The sequence below is a fragment of the Balaenoptera ricei genome, chromosome 11, assembly GCF_028023285.1.
Source record: "Balaenoptera ricei isolate mBalRic1 chromosome 11, mBalRic1.hap2, whole genome shotgun sequence".
Taxonomy (NCBI): Eukaryota; Metazoa; Chordata; class Mammalia; order Artiodactyla; family Balaenopteridae; genus Balaenoptera; species Balaenoptera ricei.
The window spans coordinates 35,963,859-35,987,594 of NC_082649.1; the positions used below are offsets into that span (position 1 = coordinate 35,963,859).

Genomic DNA, 23,736 nt, shown 5'->3' on the forward strand with positions numbered 1-23,736 from the left:
CTGTCTTCTTTGCTTCCTTTTTTCTCCTTTCCTGCTGTGTTGAATTGTTAAAATGTTGGCATTCCCTCTCTGCAACCCTCTCCCCTGCATTTTTTTTTTTTTTGATTCTCTGTTGATTTGGCTGCTATAGTACATATTTCTATTCTTCTAGAGTTAAAAAGTAAGTGTAACAATGTCTGTAGTTATTCCAAATCCATCCTCCTCCACCCACATCCAGGGCTGTAGCTTGTTTTAACTCCCCGTTGGACAGTCTCTCACCTTAGCTCCAGTGTTATTACTGCTTAAAGTTTTAGTTTTCACACATACATGCACACACACACACAGGGTGTTTATGGTAGCTACTTAAATATTTTTACGTAAGCACTCTACTTTTTTATGTTCATCATTGTTTCTTTATCCTCCATATTTCTCTGTGTTTTTCTTCTTGCTGATCATCATAATAATGATTTACACTTGTCTAGTTCTTATTATATGCCATGCACTCTTCCAAGCACTTTACGTATGTGACCTAATTCGGTCCTCTCAACAGATGCTGTCATTATCCCTGTTTTGCAGATGAGGAAACTGAGGCACACTGACATTCATAACTTACCCGAATTTGCCCAGCAAGTGGCCCGGCTGGTCTGCTGACCAGGGAGCCTGACTCCAGAGTCCATGCTCTCTTGCTTGGCTGCCTCTCAGTGAGTCCTTTCGGAGACGGGGGCGGGGGAGTGGTGGTGAAAGCTTAGTCCTCTTATGATGGGAAATGACTTTTTTTTTAAACAAATTTATTTATTTTATTTATTTATTTTTGGCTGTGTTGGGTCTTTGTCGCTGTGTGCGGGCTTTCTCTAGTTGCGGCGAGCGGGGACTACTCTTCATTGTGATGCGCGGGCTTCTCATTGCGGTGGCTTCTCTTGTTGCGGAGCAGGGGCTCTAGGTGCGCGGGCTTCAGTAGTTGTGGCACGAGGGCTCAGTAGTTGTGGCTCGCGGGCTCTAGAGCACAGGCTCAATAGTTGTGGCACACGGGCTTAGTTGCTCCGTGGCATGTGGGATCTTCCTGGACCAGGGCACAAACCTGTGTCCCCTGCATTGGCAGGCGGATTCTTAACCACTGCGCCACCAGGGAAGCCTGGGAAGTGACTTTATTGTGTCCTCACCTATGAATGATAGTTGGACTGTGTATAAAATTCAGGTTGACAGTTATTTCCCTCCATTGTCTCCAGGACCTATTGCTGTCACTGGGGCCGGGGCTGTTGTCTAAGTTGGTCTTTGCAGGTCCCCTGGAAGCTGATAATAGTGGCTCTTTTTCCCTGAACTTATACAGTTTCACTATGATATGTCCAGGGGTAGATTTATTTTTATTTATCCTGCTCAATGCTCAGAGTGCACTGTCAATCCAAGGGCTTATGTTTTTTTCAATTCTGGAAAATCTCAACTGCTATCTTTTCAAATATTGCTTCTTCACCATTGCCTCATTCCCTTTTTCTAGGACTCTTATTAGGCAAATGATGAAACCTCTCAATCTCTTCTCCGTGACTCTTAACTGCTCTTTCCATTTTTACCTCTTGCTTTCTGTGCTGTGTTTGGGATGAGTTTTTCTATATTAGCTTCCAGTTCACTAATTCACCCTTAAAATATGTCCAGTCTGGGGTTTAGTCCCTTATTCCTTCTATCTTTTTGTTTGTTTGTTTCAGTGATTCTAGTTCTCATTTCAAAATTTCTTTCCTATCCACCTATTCTTATTTCATTTGTACCTATTTGCTGCATGGTTTCGTATTCCTTTCAAAGATAACTTATGCCTGCATTCATCTCTTTGAGTATTCTCAACATGCTTATTTTGAAGTCTGTCTTGGGAGTGTAGACTGGCACAGTCTTGATGGAGAACAGCACCTCAAATTCAATATATCGATCTGCTGAGACCCAACAAAGGAGTTTTCTCACAGACTTAACCAGACTACGTGTTCGAGGATGGCCATCACAGTGCTATTTCTGTTAGTGGGAATGGGGGGCGATCTAGTTGTTCCAGCCTCAGGAAAGGGAAGTAAAATTTGGGGGTACACAGTATGGAATGTATGTAGCAGTTATAAACTGAGAACTAGACGCACATACAGCAAAACTGGTAGATGTCAGAAACACAGTGCTGATAAATTAGTAGGAAACAGAATGAGCTCTGTAGCACCATATTACTTCCATAGCTTACAAATTGCCCAGAAAACTTATAACGCAGATGTAAGAGTACATACAATAAAAGGGTATGCATCAAACCAGTTAGAATGTGTGCCTGTTAGAAGAAGCGGGGCACAGGAATAGGGGTGGGGCATGAGGCACGGGGATAAAAATGCACACACACTGGCACTCACACACACGTGCACGCGTGCATGCGGCTTTGCCCAGACTGACAAGGATGGTGTGCAGTAAACTGAAGAGTATGGTTAATTCAGCCCTCTGTGCTTCTGCATCAATAAATGTCTTTTTCTGCCTGTCCAGAAAACTACTTTTTCATCTATAACAAATTCAGGTCCCAACTACTGGTTTTGCTATCTTTTTTTAGCATTAAATTTTTTTTTTATTAATTAATTTATTTATTTATTTTTGGCTGTGTTGGGTCTTCGTTTCTGTGCGAGGGCTTTCTCTAGTTGCGGCGAGCGGGGGCCACTCTTCATCGCGGTGCGTGGGCCTCTCACTATCGCGGCCTCTCTTGTTGTGGAGCACAGGCTCCAGACACGCAGGCTCAGTAGTTGTGGCTCACGGGCCCAGTTGCTCCGCGGCATGTGGGATCTTCCCAGACCAGGGCTCGAACCTGTGACCCCTGCATTGGCAGGCAGATTCTCAACCACTGCGCCACCAGGGAAGCCCTAGCATTAGATTTATTCATATATTTTAGCGTTTTGGTGGGCAGGTTCGTTTTTAATGAAAACCATTTCATTTCTTTCTCTTTCTCCCTGTGCCTTTGTGCTCATCCCTCTCTGTCTGACAGACCCTCCAGGCCCCCAGTACAGAAGCAGCTCTAAGAAGGACAATTTGGAGCAACTGCTCCCGGCAGTACTGGGACAGGGCTGTGGCCGACCTGGTCAGAGTCAGTGGGCAGCTCGGCTTAACAAGCAGAGAGGCTGAGTTTGCCCTTTCTTCCACCTTGGGCTTGCAGTGGGCGTGACCCAAGCCCCAGGCGACATCAGGCAGCACTTGTTTTCCTCCGTCCCCTTTCACTCACAGGCTGGGTGGTGGGGAGGCTATCCTCACCCTGCAGCTTCCAACCATGTCTTGCACTTTCAACCTCCTTCCTGCCTCTGGACCAGAGCCCCGAGGCTGAAGGCTTAAGCTCCACTTTCCATTTTGCATCTCTGTCCTGCTCCTGGTCTTCAGAAATACGTCTTGTAATCTAACCCAGCAAAGTCGTCTCGATATTCTCTTTTTTAATTTTACTCGCCATTGCTATGGTGGGAAGAGGTGGTTCTTGCCTCAATAGATTCTCAAATTACACAAACAAGTTTAGATAAAGCCTGATGAAATATTTATTAGCAAGGAGGAGATGAATGTGCCTGATTTTAAGGCTTCAAATGATTTATGTACTCGTTTCTTGGAAATTCATCTAAGGATTGCATGCTTAATTTATGCTAGGCCCATTCTTTTTACAGATAGCCTTACAAACAGCTTAGGGAATCCAGCCTTTGGGAATCACAATCCTCTATTTAGAGCACAGGGAAACTGGTTTCTATGTCATAGCCACAATCGATGCTCCAAATTCAGAACCACTAACTAGACCTTCCCTTTCAAAGAGGCCCCTCAGGCAGGAAACATTCTGTGTGTTCTCCCCACACCCCAATCCTGCTACTGAAGTTTATTTTCATTTGATTTTCCCGGGATACAATAGTAGTATATAGTCAAATAGAAGAAGAGATTTTTACCTGGGTCCAAAGCCCTTGGTAATTATTACCTAGGATCCTGGACTCTAGTATGATTAGAACTCGGTCTCCCCCCAGCCTTACTCCCCCATTCAAGCCCTCCTTCCAACCCCTGCCCCAAACCAATGTATACCTGGCCTCCTCCACCATCTTGCTCCAACAGCTCTCTGTGACTTGAAATATTTATTAGCAAGGAGGAGATGAATGTGCCTGATTTTAAGGGCCCAGCTCTCTGGGCCTTTCCTAATGGCCCCCTTAACCCCCTGCTCTCTTCGAAACCCACTCAAGTCTCACCTTTAGTAATGTTGCCTTTCCTAATGCCACTAACCCACCTTTTCCTCCTCTGAACTTCCCTCTACCACTGATCGACATTTAGCCCTTTGCCCTTCAGGGCCTGTCATCTTATGAACATAGTATCCTTCCAATATGTCCATAAGTACCTTGATGCCTAAAGCTGGTGTCATGTGTCACAGATGCTGGTACGTTATCTCTTGATCCACCCACGAGTCTTGAGATACAGTAAAGCAGGTATTATCACAGTTATATTATTATTCCTATTTTTCAAATGCTAAAATTGAGGCTTAGAGATGTTCAGTAACCTGCCCTACTAGGAAGTGGCAGAGCTGGGATTTGAACTTAATTCTCTCTACCTACACACCTGTAATTACTTTCTGGTATAATCAAAACGGCAAAGAGGTCTGCTTCATCTCAAGCCCAACTCCAAGTGACTGGTTATCGCTGCCCAAAGTACTGGGTTGAAGAGCCAAACTCAGGCTCAGCAGGAAAGCAAACCATCCACGATGGAAGGGCAAGGTCAACCGTGGGTTCAGCTTTTTAAAGGAAGAGCATGCAGGCCACCTGTTTGCCATCCCCCATATCATGCTAACTTTCTTGAACTAGGATGGAGTCTTCTATTAGTTTGTAGGTTCCATAGCACTTAGAACATAGTGCTTAACATAGGGTGGAGGAGCAATTAATAGGTATTGCTTGACAGTAACATCAACATCCTCAATAAGGCACCGCATCGTGGAAGCTGCACAAACAGCTTGCAACAGCTGTACCAAGGGAGAATAAGTGAAGGGCTCTGCTCTGGACCAGCTAAACAGCTTTCACTTGGTGAACGATTTCAAACTCACATGCGTGCAAAATAAAGTGTGAAGCTTGAGGAAAATTGTTTTATCCAGAAAACTGAGTATCACTGTAAAGAAATGAGTTTTGCTTCTGCATGATGATAATACCTCTCATATGCACTACCAGTTGGTGCATACCTTGCACGCAGGTGTTTTTAAAGGTCATGCCTCTCCTCTGGAGCTCAGTGTACCCCTGCACCCCTTGCTGCCACCTCCACTCTTGTCAAGTAATGAATCCAAAAGCAAGAGAAGGTGTTTCCAGCATGTACTGTTGTAAGTTACGGGAGGCAAAATTACTAATTACCACCATTCTCCTACAAGCAGAGCTCTCCTCTCCTCCCCGGCTTTCCTCCCAGACCCTCTCCTGCCTCGGACTGGGAGTTCTCTGTTTCCGTCTCATCTCTTTTCCATACCTCGGGACAGGGATGTGTCCAGGAACCCAGGCCAAAAGTAGCAAATTTATCACCGTGCTAATGACAGCGAGCCGCATGCTGAGTGAATTCTGCAATCCCCCTCAACTCCTTCTTTTGCCAAGACCTATGGAGCTGCAAGATCCAGCCGATTACAGAGACTGTTACCTTCACATGAAGAATGGCTCTGTTGGAAAATGCAACTAGGTATCAGCCGTAAGGCTATTTTTAGAAGCTTGTTTGGGAAGATCTCAAAAACAAAAAATGCCATGTGGTGGGAGATGTTAGCCAATTGGCCAAAATTGAGCATCACTGAACAGATTTTCCACCTACCTTCATCAATATGCGGCTTTCTAACGACCCACCTCACGACCCCTAGGGATGGCTCACTGTTCTGGGAATAGGTATCTATGTTTGTGGAGTTTATAGAACTCTCAGTCCTGGTGGCAAAACCCCCCTCTTTATTTTCATGAGCAGTATTTCCCAGGCTGGATCTGTGGAGAATGCTTCACCCTGTTCTTCCAAAATAGCCTCCCCAGGGCTTGGGAAGGGGAGCCTGGTCACTCCGGTAGGAACAGGGGAAGCCACAACACACTAGGCTGAGCACCTATGGGAGGCACATAGCTGGGGAGGCGCATGGTCAGGGAGGCCAGCCGTCGAGGACACTCTTTGGCGGCGAGGCTTGTTGTCGGGGAGGTAGTTTCCAGGGGGGCAGGCAGCCCGTGTGGGCTCTAAAGGAGCAGGCCACTGTCCAGTCTCATTAGGAGGGTGGTACCCAGGCACGTTAGAGGCTCGTGGCACCTGCGCCAGATACCCAGGAAACCAGCCAGGCGCCACAGCAGCATTGGTGCTCCATACTGTGGGCGTGAGAAAGCCCTCGATGACCTCCTCGAAACCGAGAGAGGTGTCTAAATGGGCCACTGCATTCGCCACAGCACTATCTCCTTTTATTTGAAGACTGTGTGTGCCGTGCTTCTTTAAAAATCAAGTCAACAATGTTTGAGGCAGACTGGAGGCTCAGCCCAGCACCACCCCTGTGCCCCCAACTTGTTGACTCTGCTGGTGCAGACAGTAGGGTCACGTGGGGAAGAGTGGGGAAGAGAGCCCACCTCTGGCCGTGGCTGGGCTGGGTTTCAGGTCCTGGTGGCCCCAGGCTCATCCAATACTCATCCTTGGGCTAGGTTTCCACCTCCTCACCCCCTTCCAACGCATTCCCTAAGTTCTCACTCGCCCCCGCTTGGAATTAGGGTGCAATGATTGCTTCCACCCAGTCCTTGGCTCCCTCTGTGCTTAGTCCTCTCCAGGGGGGACATGTGGAAGGCAGAGCAGACTTGCACAGTGACACACCAGGAGACAGTGGCCTCTGAGGTGGAGCTGAAAGAACTGGGGATGTTTAACCCAGAGAGGACACATCTAAGTGGAGAAACCATAGCACCCTCAAATGTGTAAAGGGGTCTCACTGCCCATGAGAGAGGATCCTTTTTCTGTGCTGTTCCAGAGAACACACCAGGTCCAAATAGGAAAATTCCAAGGAATCAGGTGTCAGTAGCACATCAGCAATTCCTTATATACAATTTAACCAGTGGAACAGCCTGGGTACATATAAATCAGAGGTGAAATGACCATTTCATTCTGTAGAGGGGACTCCTAAATTGTGTGGGAAATTAAACTGAATGACCTCTGCCATCCCTCCCAATCATAATATTCTAGGAGTGCCCTAGAACTTTTGGGGAGTGACAAGGTCTCCTGTGACTGCTTCATTGGAAACTCAGTTCAGGTGTAGCCTTTGAGGCATAGAATGTACTGTATATGAGGAAAGGAAGCAACGAAGTTCCCAGGCTTTCTCAGAATCCCCCAGTGTCCTGATCACATCTCCCAAATGGGACGTGCAATACAGACAGCGCTGTTGTTTTAACAAGTGTGCTGAACGCTTGGACATAAACAAACCCCAGGGCTGCTGTTGCAGCCATGCCTCAAGCACGGCATCACGGAGTTTCAGAGATGGAGGAAGCCTGGAGGTCATTTGGTCCCAGCTCCTACCCAGGGCAGGAATTCTCCATCTAACAACCCAACAGATGGCTGCCCAGCTTCTGCCTGAGCATTTTCAGGAAGGGGCTCACTGCTCTGCCAGGAGATTTAGTCCATTTTGAGACAACTTAATCCACGTGGAGACAATCCTCATTGTGAGCTGTTTCTTCCTTGTATTGAGCCCCAAGTCTGCCTTCATTCGACTTGACTTTTACCCTCAGCAGTAGGACAAAAATAAATCTGTTCTCTCATCCATATAACACTGTTTAGATTTTTAAAGACAGCCATTGTCTCCATAACTCCAAATATTTTTTTTTTCCTGTCTAAACGTCTCCAGTCACCTTAACCATTTCTCACATGGCGTGGTTTGCAAGCCCTCACCATCCCAGTTACCATCTTCTAAGTATTTTCTATTTTACTAATGTTCCTTACAAAAAGTAGCTCCTAGAACAGATAACCAACTGTGGTCTGACCACTGCAGAGTACAGCGGTGTTCTCACCTCCCTTGATCTACACACTAGACCTTTATTGATGCAACGTGGAATTAGATGTGTTTCCTACCAAATGATCAACTGTTGTGTTCATATTAAGGTTATCATCAACTAAAACCACCATTTTTTTTTTTTTTTTTTTTTTTAATTTATGGCTGTGCTGGGTCTTCGTTTCTGTGCGAGGGCTTTCTCTAGTTGCGGCAAGTGGGGGCCACTCCTCATCGTGGTGCGCAGGCCTCCCACCATCGCGGCCTCTCTCGCTGCGGAGCACAGGCTCCAGACGCACAGGCTCAGTAATTGTGGCTCACGGGCCCAGCTGCTCCGCGGCATGTGGGATCCTCCCAGACCAGGGCCCGAACCCGTGTCCCCCACATTGGCAGGCAGACCCCAAACCACTGCGCCACCAGGGAAGCCCAAAACCACCATATTTTTTGACACAGTTTCTTATAACTTGAAAGAAAGAAGTGGACTTAAAAGGGATCCTATAAATTATTAAAAGTTCAAATCCTGCCTCCCCCTTCATTAATAATAGACACATAGAACTGTTTAAGAGACTGTAGCCCTAGCAAAGATTATGAATGACATACTAAGATAACTGAACCCACAGATAGTGAGTCCAAAGGTGAAATGTGTGCTTATATTGACATGCCAGGTCCCCAGCCTTTGCAGCCTCTTGTTCCACACATCCAGGGCCTGCAGGGCTATGCTTGCTTGGTCTTTCATACTCTACCTAATTTTTTTAGCTTGCCACCTGCTTCCTAGGCCACGTCTTCCTCCAGCCCACTGGAGACTCACCAGTGGTTTCCTTTGTGTCTTTGACAGGTCGCCTGAAGGAAGAAATCACCCAGCGGCACGTGCAGCAAGTAGCTCTAGGTGGGTACAAAGTGGAGCCTGCAAGCAGACAGGGAAGGTAATACAGGCTGACCTGGTCTGGGAAGCCCACGCCCAGCTGAACAACAACCCATCCAGAACCCTTGGGAAGGTGAAAGGAGGGGAGTTTTGCGGTCAGTGCAGCTTTCTTGGGACGCCCCTCCTCTCTGGGGCCAGTCTCCCCCTCCTGTGTGCTTGCTTCCGGCTGTCAGCACCTGGCACCCAACCCTCCCGGCTGCTGCCTCATCCTCTGACCTTTTCCACCCCACACCCCAACCTAAATTCACCCCCTATGTCCCAGCTCCTCAGGGTCCTACTCGGAGCTTTCTAGAACCATGACTAACTCATCCCAGCAGTAACGGTTGGTGATGAAAACAGCCACCAGTGGCTGAACTATCTCTGTGCACTGCTTTATGTGCACGTCTCCTCATCCTCACAACAGTCCTAAGGTGCAGTGCCTTTTCCAGATGAAGGTGATTCAATGACTTGCCCAAGGTCACAGGCTAGTAAGTGTTGAAACTAGGACTTGAACCAGGTCTCTGAGTCCACACTGGGCGCTCTTGGTCCCCATGCAATTTACTGCCCACAACAATGATGGGCCCACTTCATACATTAATAATGCAAACACTAAACCAACAGAGTGATATTGTGAGAGGGCTTGGACACCTTTTAGGCAGTGGGCATCTGCAGAAAATGCCCCCTTGTGACATGTGACCCAAGGAAGTTACCCAGGAGGAGTGTGCAGCTCCCTGGAAGGCTGGTGGAACAGGGCTCCTGGGCAGGGCCCCCCGTATCCTCTCCCACTAGCCTGGGATCAAGCCTTCTAGAGCTTTGATTAAATAAGCAATTCATGTGTTCCAAACAACGGGGTTCCCCTTGAGAGGGGCTGGCCCCTGGAATGACCTGCAGTTGGAGAAATCCTGTGCGCAGGATCTCTGGGGGGAAATGGAGTAGAGCCCCAGCATCATGAGGGTAATCCATCTGAGCCTAGTAACTTGGATTATTGGGAAGGTTGGTTGTTTAGTTTTGGTCAGAACAATGATCATATCAAATAACTACTGATTACATCAGAAACACAGAACAAGGAAGCCTAAGACACACTGACGGAGCCTGAGCTTTTCCCTGTTGGCCCCGGGACTGAGGGGTCAGGCAGATGTGCTGGGCCTGACCTCGCATTGCTAGAGGCCTGGGCAGGGTCTTGGAGCCAGGATTCTGCGCCTTCCCCAGCACACAGCCAGGGCTGCCCCAGGGCCCTAACTCATAGCGCCGTGCTTGGGAAGGGCACAGGGACCTCTGTGGGGAGCTGTGCCGAGGTGCAGGTCACCGGAGAGGGAGTCATCCCTAGCGCTGGCTGCCACCTCGTCTCTTCTTCAGTCTTCATGATGCTTGTTGAACAGAAACAATGATGTGGAAAATACCACTCAAGTAATTCCAAGGGCGGTTTTGCTCTAGGGCCTGGGGAGTCATTTCCATGGCTTTTGGGGCAAGAGGTGCTCCATCCTCTCTGCCCCCCACCCCGTCCCAACCCTGCCGCGTCTCTTCAACCGCAGGATCCTTCTTAATTCCTGTGTTCACCTCTCTGGGAGCCTTCTTCTGAAGTATAGCAGGTGTCAGGTGCAGCAGGGCCCAACTTTGCCTGAAGTAATCAGCAAACTTCAAACAGAAAGCACTTTGGCTGAAAGTGTAATTAAGAGCATTTGAAATACCTATTTATTTTAAAAGCATACTATCCCAATTAGAGAAGAAGTGTTACCATCTCCCAGCTGCCATTTTGAGATCAAATGCCACATTGCTATCCAGACGCCTTAGGAGCTTGTCTGATGGGGCTGTGGACCCGCCGGTGCACATGCGTCCCAAGGGACACATTTCAGAAGGGACTTCTTCTCATTGAGAGGAAGCTCTCAATGCAGCAGATTATTTACAGCGCCGTTTCCTGCCTTAACCCTTGCCCTTCAGACTAGCCTTGGGGCTGAAGGCCAGGACCCACGGCTCCTGTAAGACCAAAAACAACTCACTCGGTGTATTTGGCTTCCTGACGTTCTGTAGTTCGGGCTTCAGTACAGGGATGAGGCAGTGACTACACCTGGTCTCACCCTTCCATTTCTGTGGGTTTGTTTGTGTTGCGGTTCCTTTCCCCTTTCTGTTCTGTTTCTTTGTCTGCTTCTTCTCCCTACTTTCCCTCACCCTCCATTTCAAGTATTCCCTTTGATATTATTTCTTTCTTTTACCTACATGTTCCTAAGTTTCCATGAAAGTGCAGGTGGGGTCGCTTGGTTGAGTCTGGGGTTTTGGGGGGTTAGGGGGGTCAGGAGTAATGAGTAAGTCTGAGCAGGAGAGGTTTTCTCGTGTATTTTGCATAAGAATATGTCTCTGTTTGTATGAGTAGACATATGGCCAAGAAAATTTGCAGAAGTGTAATCTCGTAAAGCAAAGACTTAATGGTGAGGTGAGAGGCCCCGTGTGGAAGAGACAGTAGATTGATGAAAGAAGGCCAGATCCAGTGACGTGCTGGAGCCACTCGCCTACATCAGGAGAGCATGGCACCATGTCAGGAATTTGGGGAATACTCCAAATGTATCACTTCCTGATTAATTTACTACATTTTACTGCTATCTCTGCTCATGAGGTTATTTACAGTGACTGCGTCTGTGTCCTGGAAACACTGTCTCACAGTGTGCTTCTGTGCCTCTCTTCCCAATTCCACCCTCAGTGACATCACACTGGCAGCTTGAAATCAGCCACAGTGGGAGTATTTACACCAAGGGCAAATACTGTTATAAACTGGGGCTTTCTTTCCCAGAGAGGTAGTTGTTAAATGTTTCCCACCACACCACTGGCACACAGATAAGCACCCATGGAAAGGCCCGTTCTGTTCATGAACATCTTTGCTCTTAAGAAGACTTCTACTCCCCTTCCCGGCTGAAAATCCACATTATGGTTCTGCCTGCATTCACAGCCCACCCAAAGGACCCTGGTCCTTTTGAAAGGCAGTGACCAGGGAAACCAATGGAGACAGAGTGGGGCAAGAGAAGCATTAGGCCCAGTGGGCCCCCTTGATGTGACAGCCAGAGCTGGAGGGGGTGGGTTCCTTAAGAAAATCATCAATGACCAGTTCTAAGAATATCATCAACAAACAAGTTACTGGTGGACTTAGAGCAGGGCTGACTCCCGCACTCTATTTCAGGAAACAAAAAAACTATTATTTTTCAATTAAGCATCATTTGGAAGTGATACTAACTGAACTAGATCGAGCTGGCTGAGTTGAGAGTGCTTTGCTGAATTCAGCTGTGTGTGTTTTTCCCTCTCTGTTGTGCTAGCTCCCCGGCGTGGTAAAGTGTTGTCAGTGATGCAGCTGGGACTAATCAGCAAACGTTTCTTGAGTACTTCCCCATGTGCCATGGCTCTAAGCTCTTTACTTGTATTTCCCTCTTTAAAGCTCCTAAAATCCCCGTGCGGGAGGTACTACTATTATCCTCACTTTACTTAAGGCCCAAAGGGGTTAAGGTGAACCTACCCAGCTTTGCTCAGCTAAGGATGCAAATGCAGACGCGGCTCGAGAGCTTGTGCTGTAACCACCACAACGCAGGACCCTCAGCCCCAGGCTGAGCATTACCGAGTCCACAGAGGGACAGGAATTCAGTGCCTGCCCTCGAAGGGTGCATAGCCAGCACAAGGGGATATATACATTAAAAAGATAACTCTTTATCTAATTCCAGATTTAGGCACATGTATTATTCTATCCACTGTCCTCTTCCCACTGTAGCCCCAAACCAAGTCGGCCTTGACCTCCTCCATGTAGCCTTACCCATCCCCTTCTCCCCAGTCTGCTTTATCCTTTAGCCTCATGCACCTCTGCTGAAGCACCAACCTTGTTTTGTAATAATTTATTTCCATAGCTATTCTCCACGCTAAAATGTGAGCTCCTGGAAAGCTGGGTGCAGTCAAATTAATCTGTGTACCCCCAGCAGCCAGCACAGGCAATAAACAGGCCAAGTCAGTGCTTCCCCAGATGACTCCCGGACTCACACATCTTGCAAAAGTGTAATGAGACATTTGAACATAAAATAAGTCCATTTAAAAGAAGTAGAAGGAGTAAGTGCTTTCGGAGCCCACAACTGAGCGGATTACAACACACAGGCAATAAATCCGACTCTGTCTTATCTAGCCACCAAGCAGAAAGAGGAGTACCCAGAGTTACACAGTTTTCATTTTCTGACCAGAGGAAGCATACTAACTAATTTATCTGCAGAAATAGAATTTCTCCTGGAACTAAACACAAACCAGAATTTATCGTGGGGACCTTTGTGTAAAGGACACTGAGTGACATAGTGAATGATGTCGTCAACTGCAGTTTTACAAAAGATACTGAAATGTTGTTCAACAAGATGATTCTCGCATTGACCCTCTGTGAAAGCGAGAGGCCTGACATTAGCGCATAACTCACTGAGAGGTGACGTACTCCAGGAACCCTGCTCTCTGACGGCCTCACAGCGCAGGAAGAGAACCCGGGAAGCCATCCCAGGAACAGGGGCTGTGCCCTCCCTCTCAGGTGTCTCTTCCGAGCAATATTTGATCAGGGCCTGGACCTCCTGCAGCTCACAATCAAAATTCTACCAAGTGCCTGTGATTAAAATTTAAAAGGCCCATCGCACTACCAAGCAGCATGTGAAATGTGGCAGGTGAGAAGGACAGACCATCAGAGCTTCAGGATCTTAACAGAGAGAGTGGCCCCTGGGGGGTGTCACCAAGGCCATGGGCCTGAGCTGAGCCTTGAAGAATAAGCAGGAGTCAGAACCACAGAGAGGAGGGTGGGAGCAAGGGATAGTTGTCGTGTGTGTGCTGGGGTGGGGAGGGGGGGGAAGGCTGATTCGGTGTGTGTGTGTGTGTGTGTGTGTGTGTGTGTGTGATACGTATCTATGAGGGGGATGTGTGTGGATATAGCGTGTGCATGATGCGTATGTATGAGGGGGATGTGTGTGGATATAGCGTGTGCGTGATGCGTATGTATGAGGGGGATGTATGTGGATATAGCGTGTGCGTTATGTGTATGTATATGTATGTGGGGGGGTGCATTGTGTGTGTGATGTGTATGTGGTATGTGTTTGTTTTGTGCTTTGTGGGGAGGATGACTTTGTGGGGAGTTGATTTGAAGTAATCCAGGAAAAGGCAAACGCGGTGAGGTGGGCCAGTTCACTGAGAGCCTTGAATCCGAACATTTCTCTCACAGGCAGTTGAGCCACTGAACATTTTTGGGCAAGGAAGTCTTGGTCAATGAGGCCTTTTAGGAAAAGAAGCCCCAGGCGGTAGCTCGAGTTCCTCAGCATTTGCTAACTGACTGATGAGTAAATAATCTGTACCACCCTGGAGACCCCCCTCACCCAAGCCTTCACCCGGCCCCTGCACTGGGCGATTCCTCCGGGTACACACGCCTGCAGCCCAGGCCCAGGGAGGGGTTGAGGACTCCTGGCTGTCTCTGGGTAAACCTGCTGCAGACACTGCCCAGCGAGATCTGGGGCTGCCCGGGGAGTCCCACGCTGACCACATGCCATGCAGAAGCAACCCCTGAGAACAGGCCACTGTAGCTGCAATGCCTCATGGGGCGCTTGGATTACCACTGGGTAGTGCACGCTACCTGACCTGAAGAGCCGGCAGTGACAGCGCTGAATCCCAGCAGGGCCTTAAGGAGGGTCGACAGAGGCACTGACCCGGAAGGCTCTCTGTTTTACCTCGTTGTTCCAGCTTAGGGCGCTCTGAGGCGTTCTTTTCTCCTGAACAGTGTTCCTGCAGTGACCTCTTGTGGCGTCCCTGCCATTCTCCAAAGACAGGCCACCACCATTGCCACCTTCTCCCGTTTGGTGGAAAATTAAGACTGAGTCTTGAAATGCTTTTTGGAATTCTGAGCCCAGGAGCCACAAATTTGAGAGAAAGCGAAAGGCCAGACTGTCATCAATTTATTCAGCAGACTAGACTGAGCACCCAGTGTGAGACCAGGAATTCCAGGATGAGGGGAGGAACCACTGATGGAGACAACTGGAGCAACCCTCCCGGCATCAGCCAGCCCAGTGGTTTTCAAAATGGGCTCTAGGGGACCCATTTGGGCCACGCTGTGGCCCCTTTGGGACCACAGGGTGAGGGTGAGGGGACCCAGGGTGCAAATGGCAGGACCCCGGGATTTTCACCTGGTTCAACCAAAGCAACTTCTGTTTCTCTTTTTGTCATTAAGCCTTTGCTTGAAGAAAAGGTTCTGAACTTTGAACACATCTTCCTCCCTTCGGAACTTGCAGCTCTTTTTGAGACATTTCCCAAGGAAGACAGTCCAAGCTTCCCTTCCCCAGAGCTATCTCAGTTTCCCCTGGGCTCACACAGAACTCTGCATATGCTTCTATAAGAGAATTTATCACCTTGTATAATAATTACGCAGTCTTTTATCCTTCTCCCCCAGCCCTGAGCACAGTGATTGGCACACAGAAGGTCCTCCCTAAGTGTTAGCTGAATAAATCAGTGATATCTAAGGGATCAGATTTTTGCCTTAAAGATTCACCAGCTAAGGGACTCTGTGCCTAGGTTCCAACATCTGTAAAATGGGGGTGGTTGGATTAAATGATATCCTGTGCCCAGCAGCCCGTCACAGTCCCTGGGACTTAGCGGGCATCTACAGATCCCTGGTTGAATGAACAAATGAATCTAACACTCCTCAGCCGTCAAGTGCCACAATCGTATCTCTTTGTGAATGCAGAGTTCCTTAAGACATGCAGAAAACACTCACAACCTTGGTGAGGAGACATGCGAGGGCTTGGATGGGTTAGAAATGTTTTCATCCTACCTGAAATGAATGATCCAAATGCTGACCCTTTGGAGTAAGGGAGAAAGTAAAGGAAGCAGCTGCCCCAGAGGCTGAGATGGCATCTCAGCTGGTTCCAAAAGGACTCAGGTGGCTCTGTAAGGCCAGTGATAAAGTCTCACCACCTGAGCCAATTCTAATCCACAGGTGCTTGTGAATATAGGGTCAGCTTCGGTGACACAAGGTCCTTGGCCAAATTTCCAGGCTCAAGATGGAGGCTGGGAGTAATAAGGAGTCCCCACCCCATTTCCCTGCCCAGTTCCCAGTTGCCAAGGCTCCAGACCCTTTGAGTAGTTCCATACTCCCTCAGCAGCCGTTCTGGAGAATGGAAGGCTGTGGGCATCAGCCCCGGGGCGAGTCTTGAACTGCGACGATGGTTTAGTAAAAAGAGTACTCGCTCTAGAGTCAGGAGAACCCTGCTTGATGGTGCCTCTGCCATTCGCTAGTCATGTGACCTTGGCCCATTAACCTTCCTGCATTTCCATTTCCTTGTCCATAAGAGAAGAACATCTACTCCCCAGGACTGATCTCAGTGCTGAGCGAGGTGTATATGTGATGGAGCTGAGGACAAAGTAGATGCTCAGTGAATTGTCATGAACTCTGACTCTGGGTGCCAGGAACCAAATGCCCAGGCAGTGGGCAGAGCCCCTGGACACAGAGCTACCACAGTCCTGGGCTACCAACATGAGTTGGCATAACTGGTGGAGGTCACCATGGTCCCAGTCACCACGTCTCTCTACCCACATTTGCTCACAGGCTCTATAAATCACTCTTCTTTGCAAAAATACATCAAGCCCCAGGAAGGGGCTGTCTATTCCTTTGAGCACTTGAACACTGATGATCCTGTTACCAGTTGCCAGAGCCATTTTTTTCATTGTGCAGATGTGCAGAAACCGTGTGTGCTGCTTTGAGTGAATTAGGCATTTGACCAATGTCTCCATCAGTTGGGACTGCTGTAACAAATTACCACAGACTAGGTGGCTGATAAACAATGGAGATTTATTTCTCACAGTTCTGGAGGCTGGAAGCCTGAGATCAGAGTCAGGTTCTGGTGAGGTCCCTCTCCTGGGTGCAGACTGCCGGCTTCTCAATGTGTCCACTTGTGCTGGAAAGATTGAGCCAGTTCTCTGGTCTCTTCTTAGAAAGGCACTAATCTCCTTCATGGGGGCTCCACCTTCATGACCCAATTACCTCCCAAAGGCCCCACCTGCAGATACCATCACATTCGGGATTCGATTTCAGCATGTGAATTTTGGAGGGGACACAGTCCATAACAATCAAACACAGTAGACAAGATTCTAACCTCTCGACTTCATCTGCAAAGATGTATCTGATAAAATATACCACGGCCGGCTCCTCCATCTGTCCTCTCTTGTGCTTGGCCAGTCTCAGCCCAGAAAAGGTCTTACTGTTTCGCAGGACCTATTCTGTTGCAAGCGTAGTGGAGCTGGGTAATACCTTCCTAAAACCCCAAGGAAACTGATGATGAGTTTGGGGAAGACCTACCAACAGGAAACCAGGGTCATCTGTGCTCAGATACAAACGATGGGTGCTTTGTGTTCCAAATAACCAACAAAAAAGCTCTAAGTGGTGCTTTGAAAATACTGATGTCTATTCAGAAAACCATGAGGGCACTGTTGTACAGAGAGCTGTGGGCAGAGGACACGCAGAGAGCAGAGCAGAGCAATTTCCATATAAAAAAAGAAAAGAGAAGCAGGGAGAAGTGAATTGTATAGATAAAGTCTATGACCAACCATTGGGGATGAATCTGGCAATATCTGATATCTGCAATATCTAGAAGATATGCGACCTCCACCACCTGGCAATTCCACGCCTAGGAACATACACCTGAGATGGTGTCACATGTGTGCCCGAGGGGGCACTCCTGGCAGCATTGTTCTTATCATAGCAAACAGTCAAACAAACAAGAACCAAGACAGGAGACCACCCAAAGGTCCCCCGTAGGGGGTGGATAAGGGAGCGAGAGCTGTGATACAATCATACAGTGGAACACCTTAGAGAATTCAACATGGATAAACTAGATTTACGTGTAGCAGTGTGAATACATCTCAAAAACACAATGGTGACTGAAAGAAAGAAAACTGCTGAAGGATATATATGGACCCATACCATTCGTGTAAATTCCAAAATTTTCAATACTTTTTATCAGGGGGGAGGGAATGGGAACTTTGGACATGAAAGATTCATAAAACACACACGTACAGGTGCACAGTCTGACAAACGGTTATCAAGAGATCACTCTGGCACCCCTTAAGTCAAGAAATGGCTAAGTAATGTTTACAGGGCACTAAAGACACAGAGTGCGAATATAAAAGCACAAAGGGAAGGCTATGGAGCTCCAGCAGGATAGTGATGTTACCTTCAGGGAGGGAGGGTGGGGCTAGGGGAGGGCACAAAGGAGGCCTCCACCAATTCTGAACTGTTCTAGCTTCAAACAAAGCCCAAGTCTAAGGCAGCTGTGGCAAACTGCTGATTTTTAGATTTTCCAAAATACTAGTGTTATTTATATCATTCTTTGAACATTTTTTTGTGTTTGTAATGGTTTATAATAATTTCCATACCTCTACGAAGGACTAGATTCCAACGGTTCAGAAATCAAACACAAATTACTGTTCTCGTGGAATCATTGTGTTGGTAGAAGTGGTAGTAAAAAGTGAATCCCAATTCAATTCCAATTCATCTTCATTTTCCTCACTACCGTTCATGTCAGGATCATTTTACTTAAAGATGAAAATGGAAAGTTTACCACCATTCATTTTCTCCTCCAGGTGCCTTGTATTCTCTGGGAGGGACTAACAGCTACAGATGGTCTGCCTGCGTGTTGAACAATACAGGGGAAGCGCCTATGAAGGCTGCTTTTTATTGTCCTCCCCCTGTTTCTATAAATCCTCACAATAGAGAGAGTTCTTCTCCTGCCCCTGGAAGAAACTGGGCAGCCCAGTAACTCAATTGTTCATTGTTAATTACCAGCAAAACAAACAACAACAAAAACAACAGAAACCCACACTGGTCCTTCTATACTGTAACTATAGAGTCTCAATAGTTCAAATTTCACTCAAAGATAAGACTTCCCTCCCTTTCCCTAGCTAAGGCCAACCGCCAGGAAGAGAGGGACATGGTCAGCTCCTTCTCTCTCTAACTCACTTCTTCCCACAGCCTGCTACGCTGTTTCCCCAGAAGGAGTTGGAGAGAAGAAGGAAGGGAGGGAAGGCAGTTGGTAAAGATCACACTTAACTGGTACCATTGTAACACAGCTTTGTGCTCTCTGGGCACAAAGTGCCCGAGCAAATGTTCAAAGCTGACTCTTGCTCATTTGGGGTACTTTCACGGGTCCCTGGAGGCCCCTCACCCGCACGTTCCTTGTCTCGAGGGAATGCACCTCATTCAGACAGTTGTTTACCTGTACAGGTCAGGGTCCAAACGGGAAGCAAGTGGCAGTACTCAAATTATCTATTGTGAAGAGAGTTGAATAAAGGCCTGTTGACAAAGGCATGAGCAGAGGGTAGGGAAACCACAAAGGAGATCACAGTACCCCAGAGGTAATAACAGCAGCAAGGCAGGAAGCATCAGGCCTAAGAGGGCAAGGGAGTGAGCAGTTATGAAACTTGAAGACAGAAATGGTTGTGCAGCTATGGAGGACAGTATGGAAGTTCCTTAAAAAACTAAAAATGGAACTACCATACAAACCAGCAATCCCACTACTGGGCATATACCCTGAGAAAACCATAATTCAAAAAGAGTCATGTACCACAATGTACATTGCAACACTGTTTACAATAGCCAGGACACAGAAGCAACCTAAGTGTCCGGAAGCAACCTAAGTGTCCATCGACAGATGAATGGATAAAGAAGATGTAGCACATATATACAATTCAATATTACTCAGCCATGAAAAGAAACAAAATTGAGTTATTTATAGTGAGGTGGATGGACCTAGAATCTGTCATACAGAGTGAAGTAAGTCATAAAGAGAAAAACAAATACCATATGCTAACACATATACATGGAATCTAAAAAAAAAAAAAAAAAAAGAATGGTTCTGAAGAACCCAGGGGCAGGACAGGAATAAAGACTCAGACGTAGAGAATGGACTTGAGGACACGGAGAGGGGGAAGGGTAAGCTGGGACAAAGTGAGAGAGTGGCATGGACATATATACACTACCAAATGTAAAATAGCTAGTGGGAAGCAGCTGCATAGCACAGGGAGATCAGCTCGGTGTTTTGTGACCACCTAGAGGGGTGGGATAGGGAAGGTGGGAGGGAGACACAAGAGGGAGGAGATATGGGGATGTATGTTTATGTATAGCTGATTCACTTTGTTATACAGCAGAAACTAACACAACATTGTAAAGCAATTATACTCCAATAAAGATGTTAAAAAAAAAAAAAGAAATGGCTGTGCAGAAAGGCTCTGGCCATCTGATAGGAGCTGTGACCTTCAGTAAAGCAGTGCATCCAGCTCGTGGCCTCTACAGAGATGTCTGGGGAAAGAAATACCTCAGCCTGTCTCCTCCCATGCTCCAGTTCCTGCCCATGTTCGCCATCGGCTGAGTCCAGCCAGAGGGCGGAGGGTAAGGAAGCCCACTGTTCTACCAGCCAGGCTCCTGGGGTGAGGAGCAGAAGAGGAGAAGGCGGAGAGTGGATTTGGAGAAGCAGAAGGAATAGGCCCAGCTCTCCCAGGCTTCCTGTGGTCCACCGCCAGGTTTGTTTCTCCTAAGGTCCCTCTAGGTGGCTTTATTAAAAAGGATCTAAGTTTTAAGTGGTGTACCAGAGGGTCTGAGTGCTGTGCTGGAACCCGCTCACACCGGCTCACAAGCACTGACCATGCGCATCTCCTCCCAGCCCCAGATTCAGGAGCATCGTGCTGGTGGCTTGAACTCAGTCACACCACAAACATTGGCAAACACTACAAATCAGGGCTTTTTCTCTTCAGAGAGCCGGTTGTTCCACATCTGCCAGCACGCCTCTGATCTCAGGTGACCCTAACTGACTCTCCTCCATGCTGGAGCCCACGCTTCTTCCACAGAAATGGCAGCCACTCTGCCCCGGCTCCTCACACAGCATCAGCCCATGTCCCACCCTCTAGAGTTCTTGAGGGGAGTCACACTTCTGTCCACACCACACGCACACAACACACACCATGCACACACACGACACACACCATGCACACACACAGCACACCATGCACACACAGCACACACCATGCGCACACACAACACACACCATGCACACACGCAGCACACACCATGCACACACACAACACACCATGCACACACAACACACCATGCACACACACAACACACCATGCACACACAACACACCATGCACACACACAACACACCATGCACACACAACACACCATGCACACACACAACACACCATGCACACACAGCACACACACAGTACACACCATGTGCACACACACAACACACACCATGCACACACACACCATGCACACACACAACACACACCATGCACACACACAACACACACCACGCACACACAGCACACAGCATGCACACACAACACACACAACGCACACCACACACAGCACACACCATGCACACACACACAACACACACCATGCACACACAACACACACCATGCACACACAGCACACACCATGCACACACACACAGCACACACCATGTGCACACACACAACACACACCACGCACACACAACACACACCACACACACACATAAACACACATCATGCACACACACACATCACACCATGAACACACAGATTCCCAAAGGTTCTCATCAAGCTTTCTGAGCTGTCTCCTTCAAGCCCCCTCCCTACCTTGGGAAGGATCTCTACACACATTACCCCCAGTGATGCGGATAAGGTGGTCTGAAGGCAAACCACTAGGGTCTTCAAAAAAATTCTCCAGAAATTTCTTTTGGCCCTTCTCTAACATCAATGTGCGCATTTTGGTTGTCTGCCCACTCTTGCCACCTCACTTTGAAAATATGCCAGTTCTACTGTGTAGTCTGTTTCTGAACTCACTTATGACTCTGAAATACAACAAAATTTTGCCAAATGAACAGATTGGCTTACAAATTGGCTAGTAGCAGATAAGTTTTCCAAAAGTGGAGGGAGATGGTTTTATTAAGGATTCTCAGTTCAGTTCCTAGAAGTCCTAAAATTTCTTTTACAAGCCAATCAGGAGAATTGACCAAACCCCACTAATCATTATCATTAGCGGTTTTCACAGGAGGAAGGCCTGTGCTCACCCTCACAGGTGTGGGGAAAACTGCCCTCCCCAACAGGTCATAGGTATCCTGAGAACACTCCAGACTCGCTGGGTCCAGTGTGACAAGGATATAGCTGGGTTTTAGGGATGCCAAGCTTCCTGCTAATGTCTCTCTGAAAAGCCACTGAGATTAACACATGTGGTCACCACTGGTCTGTGAGGCGAAAGTGACAGAGGGTAGAATTGCCGAGGGACTCAGGCTCGTAGAGAAACCCTGAGTTCAGTAATGTCGGCACACTTCTGAGGAGTGAGGAGGCCTCAGTGGGCTGGACGCAGGCAGGAGCAGCCTTTGCACAGGCCTGCCTCTGAAGGGGGTGGGGAGAGGGTACCAGGAGCCTCAGAAAGAGGTGCCAGGCTCTGAGTGGCTGCAACCAGAGAATGCTGACCAGAAAGCAGAGATGGAGCTGGGGTCCCAGCAGAAAGGACTGTGGAGAGTTGGGAGAGGGAGAGAGCTCCCGTCTGAGCAGAGGTGATCGTGGTCGGGAAGTGAGTAAGGAGACTAGAACTATCTTTCCTGTGAATGCGGGATGCTCCTGGGGTCTCCCTTGTATCGCTTGCAAGTCCACACGGACCCTCTGTGGGGGCCGCGTCCTCCTCCGGGAATGCAGCGGAGGGGAGCAATGCCGAAGGAGAGAGGCCGCCATCCCAGGGGCCTGGTCGTGGGCAGAGAGGCCCAGAGTGGACGCAGAGGAGGTTACTCAGGAGGGAAGGGACGCCGCTGGCCTTCCATGAGCAGGGTCCAGGCTCCAAACCGGCATGGGGAAGGATTTTGATTGTGCTAAAGCTGGGCCATCTGTGCTCTCGGAGAGCGCCCCATTCTCCCTGCGGGGAGGACGGCGGTGGTGAGTGGGGACCCGAGCAATGATCAGCCACAGCCCTGGGTCCGCAGGATATTCACCACGCCCTTCAGTCCTGCCGTGGTCAGCGATGGTGTTACACAAAATCAACACCAAGACGCATGGTGGCACTGAGCGCCTGTCAGCCTGTGATCACTCCAGCTGGCAATAAGTTTGAGCCATTAAACAGGAAACGGTCTGACTGGGAAGCCAGAATCTTTGCCTCTGAGCTTCTGACCATTGTGGTAATTGAGCTACTAACATCATCCATCTTGGGTAGAATAGACACTTTGACTTCGGAAACAAGGAGAGGCTGAGTGATCTGGGCTCTGTGAGACAGTGTAGCCCAAGGAGGCCCAGAGTGGGTGTTCAGGGAGCGAATCCTTAGTTGAATAGCTAAGGCCACCTGCTGGAATGCCTCCGTGGCTCTGCTGTCTCGTCTGCCATGGTAGAGCCACATAATTCACGGCCTTCTCCCGCGCAGGGCACCGGCCTTTGCTCCGTGGAAGCCCACAGGGCCCCTTTCGGCTGGTGCCTGGTTGGAAATGTCAGTACCGCCTTCCTTAGGATTCCTAACACACAGTTAAGGAGACAAGCAGGCTTGCTCTGGGTATTCTGGGGGCTGCCTTGGGGGCCCAGGCTCCCGTGGGTAACGTGGGTAGCAAAAGTTCCTCACACCCATCAGGCGAGCTGCAGATGCCCAGTGGGAGCAGTGTGCAGGCCGTGGTTTCGGTTAGGAAACGGCAGTCTGCACAGGCCGGCGCTCGGGGGAGAGACTGAGGCTTTTTCTCAGCCCCAGCCCCACACCTGAAAGGCATTCATGGAAAAGAGCATCGCCTACAGATACCAAGGACAAGTCAATACCGACCTCAGTGATCTGCCCCATGGCTGCCTTCATTATGCCAGTCGCTTGCAAAGGAAAAAGCACCAGCTTTGAAGTCAGACAGAGCTGGGCCCTGACTCCA

The 23,736-nt window shown here is 48.5% G+C and overlaps 1 protein-coding gene across 1 annotated transcript in view; it reads left to right on the plus strand.

Annotated features, from left to right (window-relative positions):
- The window catches only part of KIF6 (kinesin family member 6), a 397,162-nt gene that overhangs the window by 347,840 nt on the left and 25,586 nt on the right, over positions 1–23,736 (plus strand). The window contains exon 16 of the mRNA XM_059937468.1: positions 8,766–8,816. Coding sequence (XP_059793451.1) covers positions 8,766–8,816 — 51 coding nt within the window. The remainder of the gene's footprint in view (positions 1–8,765; positions 8,817–23,736) is intronic.